Source organism: Thermobia domestica, chromosome 1 (assembly GCF_964235325.1).
Source record: "Thermobia domestica chromosome 1, izTheDome1.hap1.1, whole genome shotgun sequence".
NCBI lineage: Eukaryota > Metazoa > Arthropoda > Insecta > Zygentoma > Lepismatidae > Thermobia > Thermobia domestica.
Window position 1 is genome coordinate 396,543,039 of NC_137454.1, and position 18,996 is coordinate 396,562,034.

Genomic DNA, 18,996 nt, shown 5'->3' on the forward strand with positions numbered 1-18,996 from the left:
CGTTATACAAAGTAGCCGCTGTAGGTATTTTGAATATTATATTATGCATTAAACTGAAAAACTAATAAAGCTGAAATTATGCATTATTCGAAAATAAAATTGAAATATACTCTCTTTAATACTAATTGTCCGAAAGTGAATAGTTTTATGTTATTAAACAAGTATTATGCGCTATATGAAAGTATATGGCTTACACTTGTATTTGCGCTATATGAAAATTCCAAGGAATATGGGAACTGTTCATTTCGAAAGACATATTTTACATTTAAAACATTTTTAATCAGTCCAATGAGAATGTAATTGTCTGAAAATTATGCTTTTCATGTTATTTTCCAAATAGTTCGAGGCACAAGGCGTCATATTTTGAAACCACGGCCCAGAAACAGACTCAATGTATAAATTTAACAGTATATCAGCGAGAGATAAATTTACAACACAATAAACAGTTATATAATTAAATATGTTAAGAATTTAGAAGAGAAAATATTAGTGATATAGTATGACTATTAACTTAACATCTGAAAAGTACTTCAGAAAACTAGGGGAAGTAATTTTTGTTAATCACATTTCTTATTTAAAAAAGATCAACTCACAATAAAATGATCTACTCGATCACACTGTCCATCGCAGGTACACAATAAAGTGCACACTAACCCCAAGTTTTGACACTTGCAAGAATGTTAACAAAGAGTCTTGGAACCACAACGAATAAGTTCTCTACAGTGCGCAGAAACTTCTGGAAGTAAAGACCACAGAAAATAATAACCACAACCCACCTTCTTCCAACCCCTTTACAAATTTCGGGTATTATGGGCACTTCCTGGAGAGCTTGAGACCAGTAATACCTGGCCTGTAGGGCAGCTCGCAGACAGTGTTGAAATAAGGCTGCCTCTGTAGGTGGGATTTCTTCGTAAGAACAATTCTTTTTCGTCATTAATCTTTGTCGACAGTCGTTAACATTTAGTAAAGAACCAGAGCGATCGTACAGGAGTACGGTGAAGCGTTGAAAAACTGCAAAGTCCTGAGCTGAAATTTCAGCAGGAGTAACTGAAAGTTTGACGAATGTATCCGTTTTTCAGGGAATGCTTGCCACACCTGCCAAGCTGTCTTCTTGCCATGACCATCAAAAGCGGACACTGTCACACCCTGTAAATGCGTGCCAAAAGAGCAGGGCTTTTGAGTGAGACTTCCCTAGGCTTGTTGCAATTTCATGGACAGGAATATATCTCTTATTTTTACCAGTCCCATATTCAATCCACAAGTGTGATACATTTGCGCTCAAAGAATAAAGCAACGGCAATAACAACAACATCAGAATCGACAGTTTTAATTGAGATATTCTTATGTCCGTGGTTGCTGGTATGCAATGCATTCAAGAACATGCGTGTGTCTGCTTCTTATTGTTTGCAGGACGTAAGGCTTGTTACGTCCATATTAGAGTTTACTGATGCGGTATCATCACATACACACACAATCTCTCTCTCTTACCATCAGAATCACTTATGTTCTTTAAGTGTTTACACAGAAGTCGAAATAAATCAGTTTTGTTTTCAGAATTATTCAAAAACAATGTCCATCTTTGGGAGTCAGTGTGGAGTCTTTCACAAGTGTTCTTGGTCCTTTTCCTCGTTGGTCTCGTTCTTTTTTTTTCAGACTTTCGGGATCATGATTGTCAAAGACTATGTCCATTCTGACGACATCACTCGCAAACTTTTCTAAAAATGATTGAAATGTGTTAGTGTAATACATAGAAAACGTCTGTCCCGGAATAGGCTTCAGCATGTGAGCTAATACTGCTCCATCAAATATCACACACGATACACTGGGTATATCGTATTGTGATGTTCCAAGTGGTTCTAAACAAGAAATAACATCTGATTTTGTTCCCTTGCACAATTGACCATTTAAAGAGAGTGACGGAGGATACGAAAGGTTTTCGTGAGCAAAGAAATCTTTGATGTCTCCACCTCGACTTTGACAAGCTATGTATAAGCGAAAAAAGAGGTTACAGTCACTTTTTAAAATTGACTTTTTGATTCCTTTCTTCGTTCCTCCTTTCTGCGATGTGTGTAAAAGCGAAAGTTTATTTCTTTTAATCAGTTCCCTTAAAGGCGTCTGGCATTTGATGAGCCGTTTCCGAACAAATGTTTTGTACTATTGCTTTCCCAATTCTTCTGATTTGAATACAGACTAATCCATAACAGCATCTGCTTTCTCATCCATAACAGCATATGTAGCAACGCATATTAGGGCACCATTTTCTTGAGCAAATGGATTTCTGTCATCATCTTCACATGCATTTATTAAAGCTTTCACATGTTTTTTGAACCTAGAGGAAAAAGCGTCTGTATCTTCATGATGACTTGATAATCTGAATCGTCACTTATTCCTGCCTCTTTCTCAAATTCGGTTAGTACTCCTGCAATCACTGGCCCCGAAACCATCCAACGCAGAAGAGCACTTTCATTATCAAATAGACCAATGGCACCTCCTTCACATTTTAGATCCTTATTACATTGTTCATGTAACTGGTCGTGGGACAGGAACGAATATTTACTGTTTGTCTTTCTTCCCACAAAATTACCTTTCTGAAATTCATCATATATTTGTGGGTTTCGTACATTCAATTCTCCCAAAGGCTTTACAAATACTGACATCCAACGGGCATAATTGTTATGATCCAGGATGAACATCCAGGGATAAATCTAATCCAATGCACTACAATAGGAGGAAAATTTCGCCGATCGAACACTGTCCAGCAAATAAAAAAGAAGTGATTCAAGGTTCATGGCCGTGTACCAAAATCTCAATTGGGCCGAGAAAAATAAACCATATAATATTATGCATAACACACATTTAAGAGTCGACGGCAATCTTGGATTTATGACGTCATATACTCGCCTTTCGCCTCAAAGAAAAGACAATAACTTATGTTACTTTATGATTATACATATGAAAAAAGATATTGGTGGTTGTTGCACGTTTCTATCGTTTCTCTAATGCGAGAAATAAATTATTTTCATAATCCGTATGTAAGCCATGGCGCCATACTGTGTTTATGACGTCATATACTAGCTTCTAGACACAAAGGGGAGTCAATCACATGTTATGTCAAGATTCTTCACATCCAAAGAAAGAGATTGGTGGTTATTGCATGTTTCTATTATCTTTCTGTGGCGAGAAATTCCCACTTCTCATACCGGAGATAAACCGCGGCGGCCATCTTGGATTTATGACTTTATAAAGGGTTTTCGGCACGGACAGAAGATAAACACTTATGATTTGCTATTCTCCACGTTAAAAGAAACATACTGGTAGCGGTACTATGTTCCTATTTCCAAAGGGCCAATGGAACAACAAATGCCGTATAACTACATGTACGGATACATTCGAACATTATTCACGAAAGTTCGACATTTAGTCCTACAAAAAATTGATTATCTCAGTTATTTGCCGAGATACATCAATGATTCGGGTCGCGTTCGAAAGCTATTGAAATGGCCTTTGACGTTTGTTTCAAGGCATTTTTCCATAATCATAGCTGTTTCAAAGTTATTTGCTATAAAACATAGAAAATCGTTTTGAAAATAAACATTTTTCCAATTTGAGACGCCATATTTAAAAATGGCGGCAATATAAGGCAAGTATTTATAATGACAATAGAGGTACAATGTATTCTCTGCAAAATAAAGGAGAAACGAAGTTTCTACCTTGAATGGTAATGGAGTTATACATTTTTAAACTCAGTTAAGTCGAAATTCGTTGGCGGCCATATTGACGACGTCATATACCTAAAACAAAACTCCCGGCGAGGTGGTTCTATATCAGGATTTACTTCTTATTAATAGACCTGTCATCCAGTCACTAAGCTAGTAGTGGCTTGTATGGTAAACGGAGAGGGACGTACTAGGGAGAAGAATATTTTCTTAGAATCTCTCAAATCTCGTGGCTTATTGGGATGGAATTCTTATGAACGAGTAGTACCTAAAACTCTGTACATTCTTTGTTGATGATGTTTCTTTTTATTCCTATGGGGCTGAGCAGTCTTTAAGCTAATCAGGCTTTGATTGAGTTTTAATGGGGACGTCCAATCAGGCTTTGAGGTGCTTAATCGATAGATAGTCCATTGAAAATTAGACAAGTCGTATTTATATTATTTTTGTTTCACTGCATTGGGAAGCGTAAATTCAATTTTGGCCCCATGGAGTCGACGTCCCCACTGCAAAATATCTACTAGCGTTGTGCCAATATGTTGTTGATGTAGGAAGTTTCTGGAGATACGCATTCTTTCGCGTAATGTGATTCGTATATTCTTTAATTATAGATCACAGATAATGAAATTTGGTCTACAACAAAATTCTACATGTTTTGTTTCTGTTTGCAGTGATGATTGTGGTCCTGGGAGGAGGGCTGAGTGGGCTGGCTGCTGGATACTACTTACTCCGCAACTCCAGAATCAAAGCCTCTCAGCTTGTGTTGTCTGAAGCGTGCCCTCGCGTGGGTGGATGGGTGAAGACGACACTCAGCCCAAAAGGAAACATCTTTGAACACGGTCCCCGCACAATAAGACCATCGGGTCCTGCAGGTGCCAATACTCTGGCCCTTGTGGAAGAGCTGGGCCTTACGAATAAAGTGAAGTACATCCCATCCAGTCACCCGGTCACCAAAAACAGGTTCATCTACGTCGGTGGAAAGCTCCATAAACTGCCCTCCATAATAGACTCACTGCTGTTCACAAAGGAACCATTCACGAAGCCTTTGATTTCTGCAGTGATGAAGGATCTACGGACGCCAAAGAAAACCTGCGACGATGAAAGCATTTATGATTTTGTTGCGAGGCGCCTGGGGAAGGACATAGCTGAGTACGGTATCGATCCTCTGGTGAGAGGCATTTGTGCGGGAAATGCTCGGGAGATCAGTGTGAAATTATTACTCCGAGATTTATTTCATGCGGAACAAAACCACGGTTCCATATTCCGAGGGATGGTCAGTAAGTTATCGAAGAAGAAAGAAGACGTGGACGAACTCACTGCTTCAACTAATTTGGTGCGGCAAGCTCGGGAAGAGAAGTGGAGCATTTGGTCTTTGGAAGGTGGGTTGCAGACATTGCCAAGCACTCTGCACAAGCATCTGGAGCAGGAAGGCGTCCGAATGCTGACGGGATCCCCGTGTACAAAGATAACTTTCCAAGACAACAACAAAATACAGCTGAAAATACATGACAAAGTATATATATGTGACCATGTGTTGAGTACTATCCCAGCGTTTCAATTAGCGACGTTGTTAAAGCAACAACATCCCGAATTAAGTCAGGTATTAACCTCAATCCCGTACGTGACTGTCGGTGTTGTAAATTTAGAATTTGAAGGGAATTTAATTGAAAACGATGGGTTCGGGTTCTTAGTTCCTTCGTCCCAGGCTGTTCCAATATTAGGTGTTGTCTTCGACAGTTGTTGTTTCCCACGGGAAAACCACACAGTGCTCACTGTTATGATGGGCGGGTTTTGGTTTAAAAAGTATTTCGGTGAGAATCCAGAGGAAGAATACCTTTTAAAGGTTGCGTTGAAAGAAATCCATGACATTCTCGGCATTTCAAGTACTCCTAAAAGTTACAAAGTTTCTATTTTGAAAGATTGTATTCCTCAGTACAAGGTTGGACATGAGGCGAAAATAAAGTTTATACGGGACTACATTCAGAAGCATAATTTACCTTTGTCTGTTGCTGGATCGTCGTATGATGGACTTGGTGTAAATGACGTTATATTATCTGCGAAGAAAGCAATTAACTCCTTGGAATTGGTTTGACAAATATGTGACGGTGTTTATATACAGAATGGACTGCAATTGAGACGAAATGTTTAGTTCCGTTTTTGTTTCTGACCTTTTCAATTACGCTATACGATTAAAATAGCTGATTAACTATGGTCTTCTTCATATACGACGTAGTTATATAAGAACGACATGCACAGAAACACGCATTTGCAGATTCCCATTTTATCTGTGAAATGAAGAATGTTTAGAACAGGAATTATAAAGGCCACAAATGTTTACATAAATCGAGCAAAGAGAAGTGCAGAGAGCAATGCTTCGGAATGACTCTTAATTTCAGTCCATCCTGTATCACTTTAAAATGACAAGGAACAAAGGTAACTGGTAATGTAAAATATTGTATTAAGTGGAGTAGTATGTTGAAATAGTTTCATGGACAATTAAAAAAAAAACATACAAAATTATTTTTGTTTATTTATAAGTATTGTTACAGAAATAGTTAAATAAAATTTTACAACGAAATTACACGTTATTTTCTTATAAACACAAAAAAGTCTATTTTGACGAAGGTCTTGTGTAAAATTCTGAAATTTTATAAGACCAATACTGAGCTATGTCCCTTCACATTTTCACAGCAGTTTGTATGCATTTCACCAACCATTCAAGAGACTCCTGCATATTTAACTTCATCGAACGCCTTCCTAGCCTTCTTCAGTTCCTCATTCATCGTAAGCAGATCCTTGACACGAGCATACTTACGCTGGTCCTTCCTCACCAGAAACACTATGTCCTCCACTTGGACTCTGCCTGTCCTTCCGATTTCCATCGCTCGGTGGGTCTAAAAACAAAACCGTTTATTTTTATTGACAATGAAAGCCATTTAGAAATTAAACAAGAATAAACATCTTATTTTAACCCTCGCACTATTTTGTGCGTGTATGTGTGTGTGTGTGTAACGCGGACTGCCAAGGGAGGGTCATTTTGTGCTCACATATTAAGATTAAATGTATCTGGCAAAATACACAAATTAGAAACTCTCACAAAAATCTACAGTGACTGAAGTGAGCAATATACGGGATAAGACTGACAGCTGTTTATTATACTACCATCTAGGAGTGACATTTCTAAATGTCAGTCACATCTCCTACTAACGAGGGGGGGGGGGAGAAGTACTTTCTTCCCACCAACTTAAAATAGCAAATTTTATGAGACGCATTAACGTTCAATTTGAACCACCGTAAGCTATTCGCTTCAGCGAAACAAGTTGAGCAATGAAATTTTCTTACAATTTTAAAGAAACAATTAGAAAAGTAATTACAAAAAAATATACTATGGTGGACAGAAAGTACTCCTTCCCCCACGTTGATAGTCCGAGGGTTAACTGCTCTCAATATAAAATGTCAACAACAAAAACCTAATATTTCGTCTAATACTGTCATATACAGTCGCAGAGAAATTGCCAATTTTTTTTTTTTTTTTTTTTTTAATATTATTTTCTAGTTTAACATCCAACGGTTCTGCTAAAGGAGACGGATGATTAATAAAAGTGAATGATCATGAAATAATTTTTTGTGTTCTCCGATTGGGAATCGAACTCAAGACCACGTGCACCAATTAGAAAATGTGTAAAGATGAGATGGACACCTGTTTCTCTCTATTCACGGTCTTAATGCTATCTCCGTTTGGTTAAAAAGATGAAAAAGAAAGTACGAGAGACAAGATTACAGTGGTTATGAGAAGAAATTATGATTATGTCGGTAAGAAAGTAGCGAAAATAGAAGTCAAAAGAGAAAGAGCAAAACGAACATGTATAATTTTATGACTACGGACGTAGAAGAAAAGGGGTTAACAGAAGATGATGTTGGGGAGCGCGGTGGCTCAGTGGTAGAGCCTTCACCTCCGGTGCTTGGGGTCCTTGGTTCGATCCCAGCTCACGCCGTGTGGACTTTGTGGTGGGCAAACACCGTGCTCGTGGGTTATCTCGGGGTTCTCCCACTTTATTTATTCCACCATTTCATTCATTACCCATAATCACCGTCTCCTTTACTGTAACCGGCATAACCGTGGGACGTAAAACTCAAAGATTTCATTTCAAAGATGATGATCGGGAGCCAACAAGAAGGAAGCGAATCATTAAGAAATGAAATGAAATGAAATCTTTCAGTTTTACGCCCCGCGGTTATGCCGGTTAGGCTAAAGCAGACGGTGATGATGAGAAATAAATGGAATGATGGAATGAAGAAAGTGAGAGAAAACGGCAGAACCTCGAGGAAACCCACGCACACGGTGTTTTGTCCACCACAAAGTTCACTTGGCGCGAGCTGGGATCGGATCAGGGACCCCATGCACCAGAGGTGAACGCTCTACCACTGAGCCACCGCGGCGCCCGTGAATAGACAGAGTAAAAGAAGTCGATTAAGTTAAAGCGAAGAAACAAAATGTGTATATGATAGCGACAATCTATTGTTAAAAGTACAAGAGAAGAAAGTGGACCGGGGTACCATAGTAAGTGAAAGGTCACATGACGTGCATACTTTAATAAATGAAAAGCTATAAGGAGGCTTGTCTCCCTTAGACTCAGTATATAATCATAGGACGCTAAACAAACACACAGACAAAAAGCTATAAATGATTTACTTAGCTTTACTCAGTTCATTTTCCGGACGATATTACAGTTAGTAGATAGTTACAACAATAACCGAAATATCATCCAGAAAATGAGACGACCGCAGCTAGTAATTTACAGCTCTACCAATTTCTGTTGTAAAAATCAGGAAATTCAAAAATTTAATTATGTCACATTTACTTAACGTGCGTTATTAAATTTCATGTATTAAAAAAAACATTCAAGCCTAACGCAATAACCACTAGATGGTTATGTATCATAGGCGCCGATCTTAACGGGGGGGGGGGGGGGGCTCCCACAGTTACTAATTTAAAAAAGAAGTTTAAAAATAACTTCCAAACAGACCTAATTCATATGAAAGTTCACTTATTGTTGAGAGACTGGCTCTTTCCATTTGGAAAATACGGTATTGTAATGGATTTACATATGTAATGGATCTTTATTAAAATAACTCATCTCCATTTGGGGTTCCACACTGAGATATGGAATAGCTGATACATAGATATACATCCAACAAAAATGGTTGGGAAAGAAGTTTGCAGAATTGATAATGTGGTTATAACAACAGCTCTAATATTTCTGGAGAAATCAAAGTTGATCGTCCCTTTCCAGCATCGAGGCTATATGAGACATGGATTAAAATTCCAGGTGGGATTCCAGCTACCGTAATACATTCAATTTATTTCTCTTCTACTAGTACATCATTTTTTTTATTATATATTTATTTTTAAGTTGAAATTTTGCATGTCAGAGTGTGTCCCGAATCAATACAATGTTTAAACTAACTCTACCTCAACTTGACAGATTTTGATGAAATTTGGTAGGTGCTTGGTATGACTGGAAAATGATAAACCCTGATATTTCCGGTTGATATGTGAACTGGTTTTGATGTTATTGGCCCCCAAATTTTGCAAAAATTTACCATAAATTGCGTGAGTCACATCTGTTTGATTGGCATTTGCGGCTGACCTAAAGGACTTCGGACGTTAGTTGAGGTGTTGATTTAATGCTTATGAAAAGAGCTCTCAGACTGTATGTATAACAATGTAGAATTTTAAATTCTTTTTGAAAATTTTAAAATTGATTGTCTCCGAAAATTTTTTAAAAATATGCATACCATTAGAAATGTATCCTCAAAGTTATATTTTGTGATCATCATGGTACCATTTCCTACAATAGTTCCCACATCCAAAGGTGGAGTTGAAAATCACTTTAATTTAAGTTCTTGTAAAATAAATGGAAATAATAATTTTGTAGCACATAATGAGGTGCAACGCTATTACTGGATTAGTGTGGAAGCCACTGTTCATCCATTTACAGTCAGTAACGACGCCAGAGGGGCAAGGTGGCGGGCACTCTCTGGCAACTATATTTACACCTATACATGCGTTGTTGTAATGTATGTCAAGTAATGTAAAACTATCCTTTTTGGTATACAAAAAAAAAAAAAAAATAAATAAAAAAAAATAAAATAAAATAAATAACTGCCCCCCCAATATTTTCTTTGTCCTCCCCCTCCAGGAAATTAAAGCTGCCGCCGTAACTGTTTATGGTGTACTCAGTTATGTTAGGGAGCTGTCAGTTATGTTGAAATTTTAGACGGTCTCGAACACATTTGTCTGTCAAGAGCTCACCGAGTCAGAAATATTCCTACAAGATCGCTTCATCATCATAGCTATTCTGCCATTACTGGCAGGTCACTTGCTGCAACTTAGAAGCTTCCATGCTCCACGGTCTTCCGCTAACCTCTTCGTCTTTAAGTACTATTTTTTATATTTTGATATTGTCCATTAATTGTAGTCTCCTTCGCCCTCTCCTCTTTCCTACCATCATACCCTCTAAAACATCTCCCATGATACAGTTCGTTCTTAGCCAATGTCCCAACCAGTTTCTCTTCCTCTTCTTAATAATATCTAAAATTGTTCTTTTCTCTCCCACCGTTTCTAACACCTCTCATTCGTTTTTTCGCTTGACCCAGGTAATTCACACCATTCTTCTTTACACCCACATTTCGAAAGCTTCCAGTCCTTTTTCATCACTTTTGCGTAATGTCCATGGTTCTGGCCCATACAGAACAATAATGCACACGATGCATTTTATGAGTCTTTTTCTCAACTATCTGTTCAAGGTCCCACAAAATAGTATTTTCTTCCTTCTAAAGGCTTCTTTTGGAGGGTGTAAATCGGGCAAGAAAGTCACGAAATCAGAAAACGGTCATGAAAGTCAAGAAAAAGTCACGAAATTTAGCCTTTGGGTTACGACTTTTTTTATCTGTACAAATGTAAGTACAGGTTCGAAAATTTTGTTCTATAAAACAACAAAATTCAGCACCAAAAATATGTCTATGGTCGGCTTTAGACGCTATCAAATCGCAAGCAAACCACGCTTCTATCGCATGGATGAAAATTCGGCCTAATTCGCACCCAAATTTACACTTGAAGAGTTTTACGAAATTTTATGATTTGGTAAAGAAAAGTTTACGAAAAAGTCACGAAATTTCATTTTGGAATTTTAGTAGACACCCTGTTTGCCATTCCTATCCTTGCTTTTATTTCACGTTCACATTTTATATCATTACTAATAATACTACCGATATCGCTTCAAGAAACCACACACAATTCCTGGAAAGAAGAAATTTCAGGCGTTCATTCCTCTGGTTTCAAGATACTCCCCAGCTTTTTGACGTATGTTTGTAATGCTCATTGGAACAGATTCACAAGTTGGCAGTGGCAAACAAGAACATACACAATAACTACAATCTATAACAACAGATAGTGGATGGCGATATGTTTGGGAAAAGATTAAAGAAAGTGAAGTTTTTCTATTCAGCTGGCCCATCTCAACATTTTGCATATCCTGGAAGCTAAATGTTCTTTGCATTCGTATAATGGTTGTACGATGTACGGTGAACCTTCTGACCTCAGAGGCCGAATATATACTTTGCCTACAAAGATATAGTGACCAGTAAGTACGCCAGAAATTTTTACTTGGGGGGCTGTTCAAGATAAAAGGGGGGGTGCTCTCAGAATAGTGATATAATTTTTAAATAAACTCAAACAACAAAGCAGTACATTTTGTTACGCAACTATTGCAATACTACTACTACTAGTACTAGTACTACTACTATACTACTACTACAAATAATAATAATAATAATAATAATAATAATATCAGCTCTTCGCAATGGTAGGTTCAACAAAGTAAGTTCACACATTTGGGAAGGGTTCTCTCTCATTACACCACACCACACATATTTATGGAATGGAAGAATAAGAAAGTTTGTCCTCTTATGAAGATGTCTGCTATTGAGAGATGCCCGTTAAGATAAGTTTCACTGTATTAGGAATTAACCTCTACTATTTTACCCCGTAATTACACGTGAATTGATTACATACGAATTATTGTAATTATTTTGCAAAATTCTGCTATTATTTCAATTTATTCACCCCCAGCAAATTTTAGTGGTGATATTTTTCCAAAATATTAATTGTGAAAAAAATCCCTCGTTCCATACTGAAATCACATTCGTTTAGTAATTTATATTCTACATAGTTCCAATTTCATTATTTTAATATTCTAACCCTTTTGTTAACGTTAATTGTTGAAATATTATTTGATCTCTTAATCTCCGTTCCTGCCGCTTCCTGGCTACGTTATTGGCTCTGAATATCTTTCATTGATTTAGTTGTTTTTCAGAAATTTTTAGTTTTTCAGTTTACAAATATTTTGTATCTTTCTGTGTTGTCTTTTTTAATGTATCCTAATTTTAATAATCCCAGGGCTCATAGTGGACTGGTCTCTTGTAAATAGTTGGTGACCAAAAATGGCCAAAAGCACACGAAAAAGTGACCAAAATCTCATCATGCCCCTTTCTTTCTTTGTCAATTTCTCCATCACCTCTCTCTTTGTTTGTTGTTTTGTTTCTTCTTTACTTCTTTCTGAGCTTCCTCCTTACTTAGGTCTTCTAAGTATGCTTTGTAGTTACGGTAGGCAGACGTAAAAAGCTTCTGAGTAAGTGGAACCAGTTCTGGCCTATTTCCGAATTTCTTCATCTCAGACATTATATTTAACTTAGCATTAAGAGTTCTCAAAAACGTGAAATATTCAAATTCATCACCTAGTCTTAAGAAGAACATACAAGAAGCATAACACAAGACAAATGATGAACCACACAAACACACACACACAACGTTGAGCGGAGCGTTAACCATTACGAGAGAAAACTAAAAGATTATTATGATAGAAGAAAGAATAGACACAGAAGGGTTCTCAACCCCACCTTGAGAGCTTAAGCATCCACCAACCGTCCACTGTGCTTCAGAAAGAATAAAAGCTGAAGTGAAAATAAAGCTGATTGTTTCACATGTGGCAGCAAGTAATGAAGCTTACAGAAGAGTAATGAGCAGGGCCCGGATCTTGTTGACCTAAAAAATTTTAAAAAGTGACCTATAAAATAACACTAAAATTCCTGTAAAATGACCCTAAAAATCACAAAAATTGACCTTAAAACTTACGTTTTCTCAAACTTTTATTTCATTAAACATTGACATTTTTTAATATCCATCGGATTTTTAATTAACATTTCTCACTCATATTCAAAAAGTTTTGTTTCAGTTAGTTGCAGTCCATTTATCACTTATGTCCATTGATCAGTCCATTGTACGGCATTGTAAGTATTGAAAGCGTAAGTTCACTCCCGAGTTGAAACTAGAAAGCACTCTTAAACAATAAAACTTAGCAAGTTTAGACTACATGAAAATAATAGATAAAAACACGTTTAAAGCCCTTGTACGCCTTCTAATGCATTTTTAGTTATTCACGTGATAACATTCTTTGTGGTCAATAACCCAAAACTATCTGTTTGGCCATCTACCAACCCCCGCCTTTCGTTAACTAGCTACAGTTTAGTTTTCATTAGCTTGTTAAGAATGCAGTTTTTCCACTCCAATAGTCAGGAAGTAAGAAAAGAGATTATTCAACTTCGTCTTTTCCACATCCGTAAACCGTGTTCATTTAAAGATTTCCTTATGTAGAAAAAAAGAATAAAAAGACCATAAGTGTCCTAAAAGTTACCTTAAAATATTAAAAATGACCTGAAATTTCAAAACAGCAAAAAGAGACCAAAAGTTGATCCTTAAAAACTCTATTTTTAGAACCTAGAGTTGATGGATAACGTTTTTACTTGAACTTGCCTTCTCCTATGCGGAACAGAAGAAAGTTGACTTGTCAACAAGATCCGGGCCCTGGTAATGAGTAACAAGTTTCTGCCTTTTTCCATTTGTTTTTATATTTTTCTTTAAAAACTACCAATGGAAAACATAAATCACACGAAAAAGTCACTTTACCTCTGAAAAAAGTAACTTTTAGTGACAATTTTTTTTTTTAAAAAAAAAGTAAGTTTTAGTGACCAACTTGAAAAAAAAAATAAATTTTAGTTAAAAAAGTGACTCGCTAGGAGCCCTATTCTACTCTATGAATTTACGTGAATAAAAATATACTTTTAAAAAATTAAGCTAGCGCCAAATGCGTTCCTGCATAACACTAGACTCAGTCTATCGATCTGTTCATTTCTAAAAACGTTTTGACTACACTCTTCTAACGCCCGTCTGCTGATACACCACTTGCAGAGCAGGCTCGAAACCAGCCACAGAGCTCTGGGGGGTCATGAATATATTAGGAGGGGCCAAGTCGTTAAAAATTCTCTTACAAATATCAAAATTGTGCATTTTGTATTGAGGTCTGAAGGGGACATGAAAAATTAAGAGAGGGCCAGGCCCTCCCTAGCCCCCCCCCCCCTTCCCTCTGGTTGCGAGCCTGTTGCAGAGTAACATTTACAACTGAATCTGATATAGGCTCATTACTATATTGTCACATTTTTCCTTATTGAGGTAGGTGAATGACCGCTCAAGACGCTGCCAATTTCAGTCATCCGCATCTGTATATCAATCTCTTTTCTCGGAAACGACCGCGGAGCGCAGGAGGGTAGGTATGAGCGGGTCTGTTTTGTCAATTGTTTCAATCGAAATACCGCCCGAAACAATGAGGTCATGTGGTTCTCGAAGCCGTACATGAGAACGAGGTCGCTTCGTATTTTGAAGTGAAATAAATAAATAAGAATATTGCCTTCTTTCCTAAACGCTAAACATTTTTTAAACTTGATGTAATAAATAACCTATATGATACTGATTGATACAATTGGATTTGGGGGAGTATTCCTTTTTCCATCCAGGGGTGTGTGTAAAGAAATTTGGAGGGGTGTTAGGGGGGTGTTGAGGGGGTGTGTAGATTACTCCCTGATAGTGACAACCGACAAAAAGCTCCTCAAGTTCACTCCAAACTGACAGAGAATACTTGAACTTCGAAACATGGATAGAACCCTGGTCAATGTTCTTTTTGACATTGTGGCATGTTGTTAATTTGATTTTGAAATGAAATGAAATCTTTTAATTTAACCTTTTAAAGACCAATGTTCCAATATTGGAACGCGTTTTTAATTTTGTGAAACGTAAGATATATCAACTAGAGAGTATAAAAAATTGATTTGTAGGTAAGAAGAGATACTAAATAGACAAAATCAATAGAAATGCAATACAGTTCTCTATTAATAAGTTACTTATGCACTTCAAATTTTGGTAAAATTTTAAACTTTCGTACCTACCTCGTATTAAATATATATATTTTTTATCAAAAGCCTATTAGTACAAAAATCTATAATTTGTAGCAAATGGTAATTTTCAGTCCTTTTAAAAGGCTGATAATGTTTGTTCGCTATATAGTTTACATAGTACTTCGTAATTACATGCTAATTTAGAATGTTCCAATTCTGGAACATTGGCCTGTAACGTATAATGTCTTACTTAGGATGGGACCTCTAACATGGTTTATGTTATTGTTATTACTTGGCGTTCATACTCATTTATTTATGCTTGGTACAAACATTTCAGTTGTCCAAGTGAACACTAGGATGACAGATAAATCTGTAGGGTACAAATATGTCCGATTTTCTATTTTTCAAAATAAAGTATTTATCTGTATTACGTTTTCTCGTTATATATGTTGTATCGAAGATTCTACAATTTTCTTCTTTTCTATTAGTGAAAAAACATTTTTATTTACTGGAAAACAATTTTTATTTCGGTTATCTGCAAGTACTCATGGCACGGCTGCCAATATTCACTAAAGTTAGTAGTACTTTGAGGAATTCCAAAGGGAAAAATAGATAAGATGATCTATGCACTGTAATTACAAAAAAACAACGAGAAAATGGGGTGTGTGTATTTGTTTGATAGACTACTTGCTACATACAGACCGCTTTTGAGAAGTAGACAGTGATGGTAGAATTTGTTGGCAAACTCTCTACATATTGTTTTGTTGCAAGCTGGTTGCTTTATGAAGAGGTTCATAACGATGATACCAGTAGTATGACACACCTGGCGTTTGGAAAAGAGATTACATTATAACTTCACCAGAAATAAAAAGTTCCCTCAAGGCTAGGACCAAGAAAGCACCTTTCCAAAGAACTAAGATTTCTGATAACTATTATTTGATGACGGGGCTCAAGAACACCACTACATTTTTCAATGAGTGTGCTTAAGAGACAGCGAAGTATGCTTTTCTCTATACTATGGGGAAGTGGAGTCAAGTTTGGAGAGGATGTTTATGGGTCACAACAAGAGAAATATTTGTGTTTTATGCTATTATACCCTGTGTATTAGCACAAATAGTTTACGAGTATTTTGTATGTATATTTGACATGAATCCTATATAATCCATTATTGTATTCCTGTATAATGAAATTTATTTGCTATTATATTGTAACCATATGTATCATAAAAAATAAATTACATCATTTGAAATCCTATAATAACTAGTAGAATCAGCTACTTAAGTTCGAGGATTGACATAAATTATAACAATTTTTGTAACATTTATTATCAATTACTCGATATAAATATATTCCAAATAGTAAACTAGAAGTTTTCGAAATACGAAGGAATATACACTATAACAGGCCAATGTTCCAGTTTTGGAACATACTCAAAAACTACCTTCCAATCATCGATTTTTTTTCTTTCTTTATGGATGGTCAATAATACATCTAAAACAGTAACATATGCAAAAATTAACTAAAAATAACAACGGGAACATAATTCGGCCTGTAAAAGGTTAACGTCCACGATTATGCCCTTTAGGCTAAGGAAGACGATCATTAAAGCAAATGAATGGTGATGAAATTGGTGGAATGAGAAAGGGGGAGGAAACGAAAGTAGCCAGAGAAAGCTGACGAACACGATGTTATCTACCATAAACATACTTGGGCGGAGATCGAAACAGAGACCCCACACACCAGAAGTAACTGCTCTATCACCGAGTCTCCGTGCCCCTGTTAATTTGATTTTAATACATCGGGGTTATTTCTTTCGTATGATTTTATATATATGGTAATGAAGAATAATGATAAATCATTATATGTAATGAAGAACCTAAAAGAACGTGATTTTCAACTTCCTATTTTCAAAGGTCTGCTGGAAATGTAAATCGAATATCACTCACGCAATTTTTGGTAAATTTTAGATTTTTGGGGGGCCTCTAATTCGAAATCGGTTCACAAATCAACTTGAGCTTTCCGCTTATTCCATACACACTGACGATAGCAGTCAGAACATAGAGTACCACTGCAATCTGTAAGCCGTATGTTGATTTGATATGAAATAGCTCTGCATTGACATTTCTTTTGTCTTTTCTCACAATGAAAATTCACTTAACTTATACATCATCTTCAATAATACTGAAACTAAAAACTACAATTTTGTCAATATTTAATTCCATCCGAAGTTTCACATTGAAGTGCACCTGTGAGGGCCGCGGCGTCTCGGTTGTAGAGGCGTTCTCTCTAGTACATGGGGGTCCTTGGTTCGATCCCAGCTCGCGTCAAGTGAACTTTGTAGTGGACAAACACAGTGTTCGTGGGATTTCTCGGGGTTGTCCCATTTCCGTTACTTTCTTCATTGCACTATTTCATTCATTTCTACTTATCACCGTCTCCTTTAGCTTAGCCGGTATAATCGTGGGACGTAAAACTTAAAGATTTCATTTTTAAGAGGATCTGACAAACAAGAAAGAGAAGGAAACTACTTCACTACAAAAAGAACGAATTTCTTTTTACGGTCAAATAACAGTTACTATAAATATTCAATTTTAAAAAATGTTCCAGATAAATTTCTTAAAGTGATAAGCATTACATTATTATAGCGGAAGTTCATCAGATATGAAAATACTCTAAAAGCGCAGTATTTCTATATTTTTTTTCTTTCTAGTGTCTTATAAGAAATTTTTTTAAAAAATCTCAGTAGTGGAAGATTCTTCAAGTTTTTAGATTTATTTTTATCACACCTTGCATCAAAAAAGTAAAGTTGTTTTTATAAGAAGTGATCTGATGTTCTGTCCATGTAGCTGAGCAAATAAGTCCTGCTGGAAAAGACAGTAGCGAGAACTGTCGAAACTGTACAGGTTTATTTTTCGTGAAGGAATTCAAGTAAGTACCTACTTGAATGCCTATCATTTCATTATTTACACGATACTTCCATTTCTCTCCGCAAGCAAGGAAACACGGTCGCTCAGTAGTAGACAGCTTACACATCTGATGCGTGATGTCCCTGCCTTGATCCCCGAACAAGTAAGTTTGTGGTAGACAACATCGGGTACTCTCCTTTCCTCCCACTTTCTCATCCTTCTTCTGTATGATTGGTTTATACGATTGTATATTTTAACTCATACATGGTAATGGCAACTATTGTTGTACAGCGGGGGACACTTCTAAATGGTACACCTTAGCCGTAAATCTCCATATGGCTGTACCATTTAGAAGTGTCCCCCGCTGTACAATGGTAATTAGTGCTCCTTCCCTAGAGCATTGTGCATTCTGTTCTTTTGTAAATAAATAAAAGTATACAACTCTCTACTAGACACTAAAAGATTATTAGAGCAGGGTTTCTACTGATCTGGAAAAATCTATTTTCCTGACCTTTGTCAAGAAATTTCCTGACTTCCATGAAAGATATCCGTTGACGTTGACATATAAAAAAAGGAAAAAATAACGGTGAATATTTATATATGAAAACATTTATTCTATAGAGACAAATACTAGTAGCTCATGCGTACAGTCCACTTACCTCCCATAAAAATCTGAGGAACATCCCATACTGTGATCATTAATGTCTGAGAATCAATTATTTTGATTGTGAGATACTATACTTCTCGGCAGATACGATACTTCTTATACATTAATTTAACTATGACAAGGCTCTTTTAAAATATCCATATCCATATCCTTATGCAATATTGCAATTATTATATTCCCTACGAACATCTGACACTGAAACATCTTATACATTCATTAATAAAGTGACAAGGATACACTAATAAATATCCACATTTTGTTTCAATTAAAATCTCAGAGTTGTGCAATATTACTTATTTCCTTTTTAATTTCATCAATTTGAGTTTTAATCTCCCTTTGTTTCACGTCTGTTTCTCCTTTAATGCTTGGCTAAGCTGAAATTGGTGTACAATTAATGTTAGAAAAAATATTTTTTATGAAA

At 36.3% G+C, this 18,996-nt stretch overlaps 2 protein-coding genes across 3 annotated transcripts in view; one reads left to right on the plus strand and one right to left on the minus strand.

Annotated features, from left to right (window-relative positions):
- Ppox (protoporphyrinogen oxidase) overlaps positions 1-6,291 on the plus strand; it is a 20,803-nt gene extending 14,512 nt beyond the window's left edge. For both annotated transcript variants that reach the window (XM_081732751.1, XM_081732748.1), the window contains exon 2: positions 4,385-6,291. In XM_081732751.1, the coding sequence (XP_081588877.1) occupies positions 4,387-5,805 (1,419 nt within the window). In that variant the 5' untranslated portion in view covers positions 4,385-4,386 and the 3' untranslated portion in view covers positions 5,806-6,291. The remainder of the gene's footprint in view (positions 1-4,384) is intronic.
- Taf13 (TATA-box binding protein associated factor 13) overlaps positions 6,224-18,996 on the minus strand; it is a 21,845-nt gene continuing 9,072 nt past the window's right edge. The window contains exon 3 of the mRNA XM_081732760.1: positions 6,224-6,607. Coding sequence (XP_081588886.1) covers positions 6,431-6,607 — 177 coding nt within the window. The 3' untranslated portion in view covers positions 6,224-6,430. The remainder of the gene's footprint in view (positions 6,608-18,996) is intronic.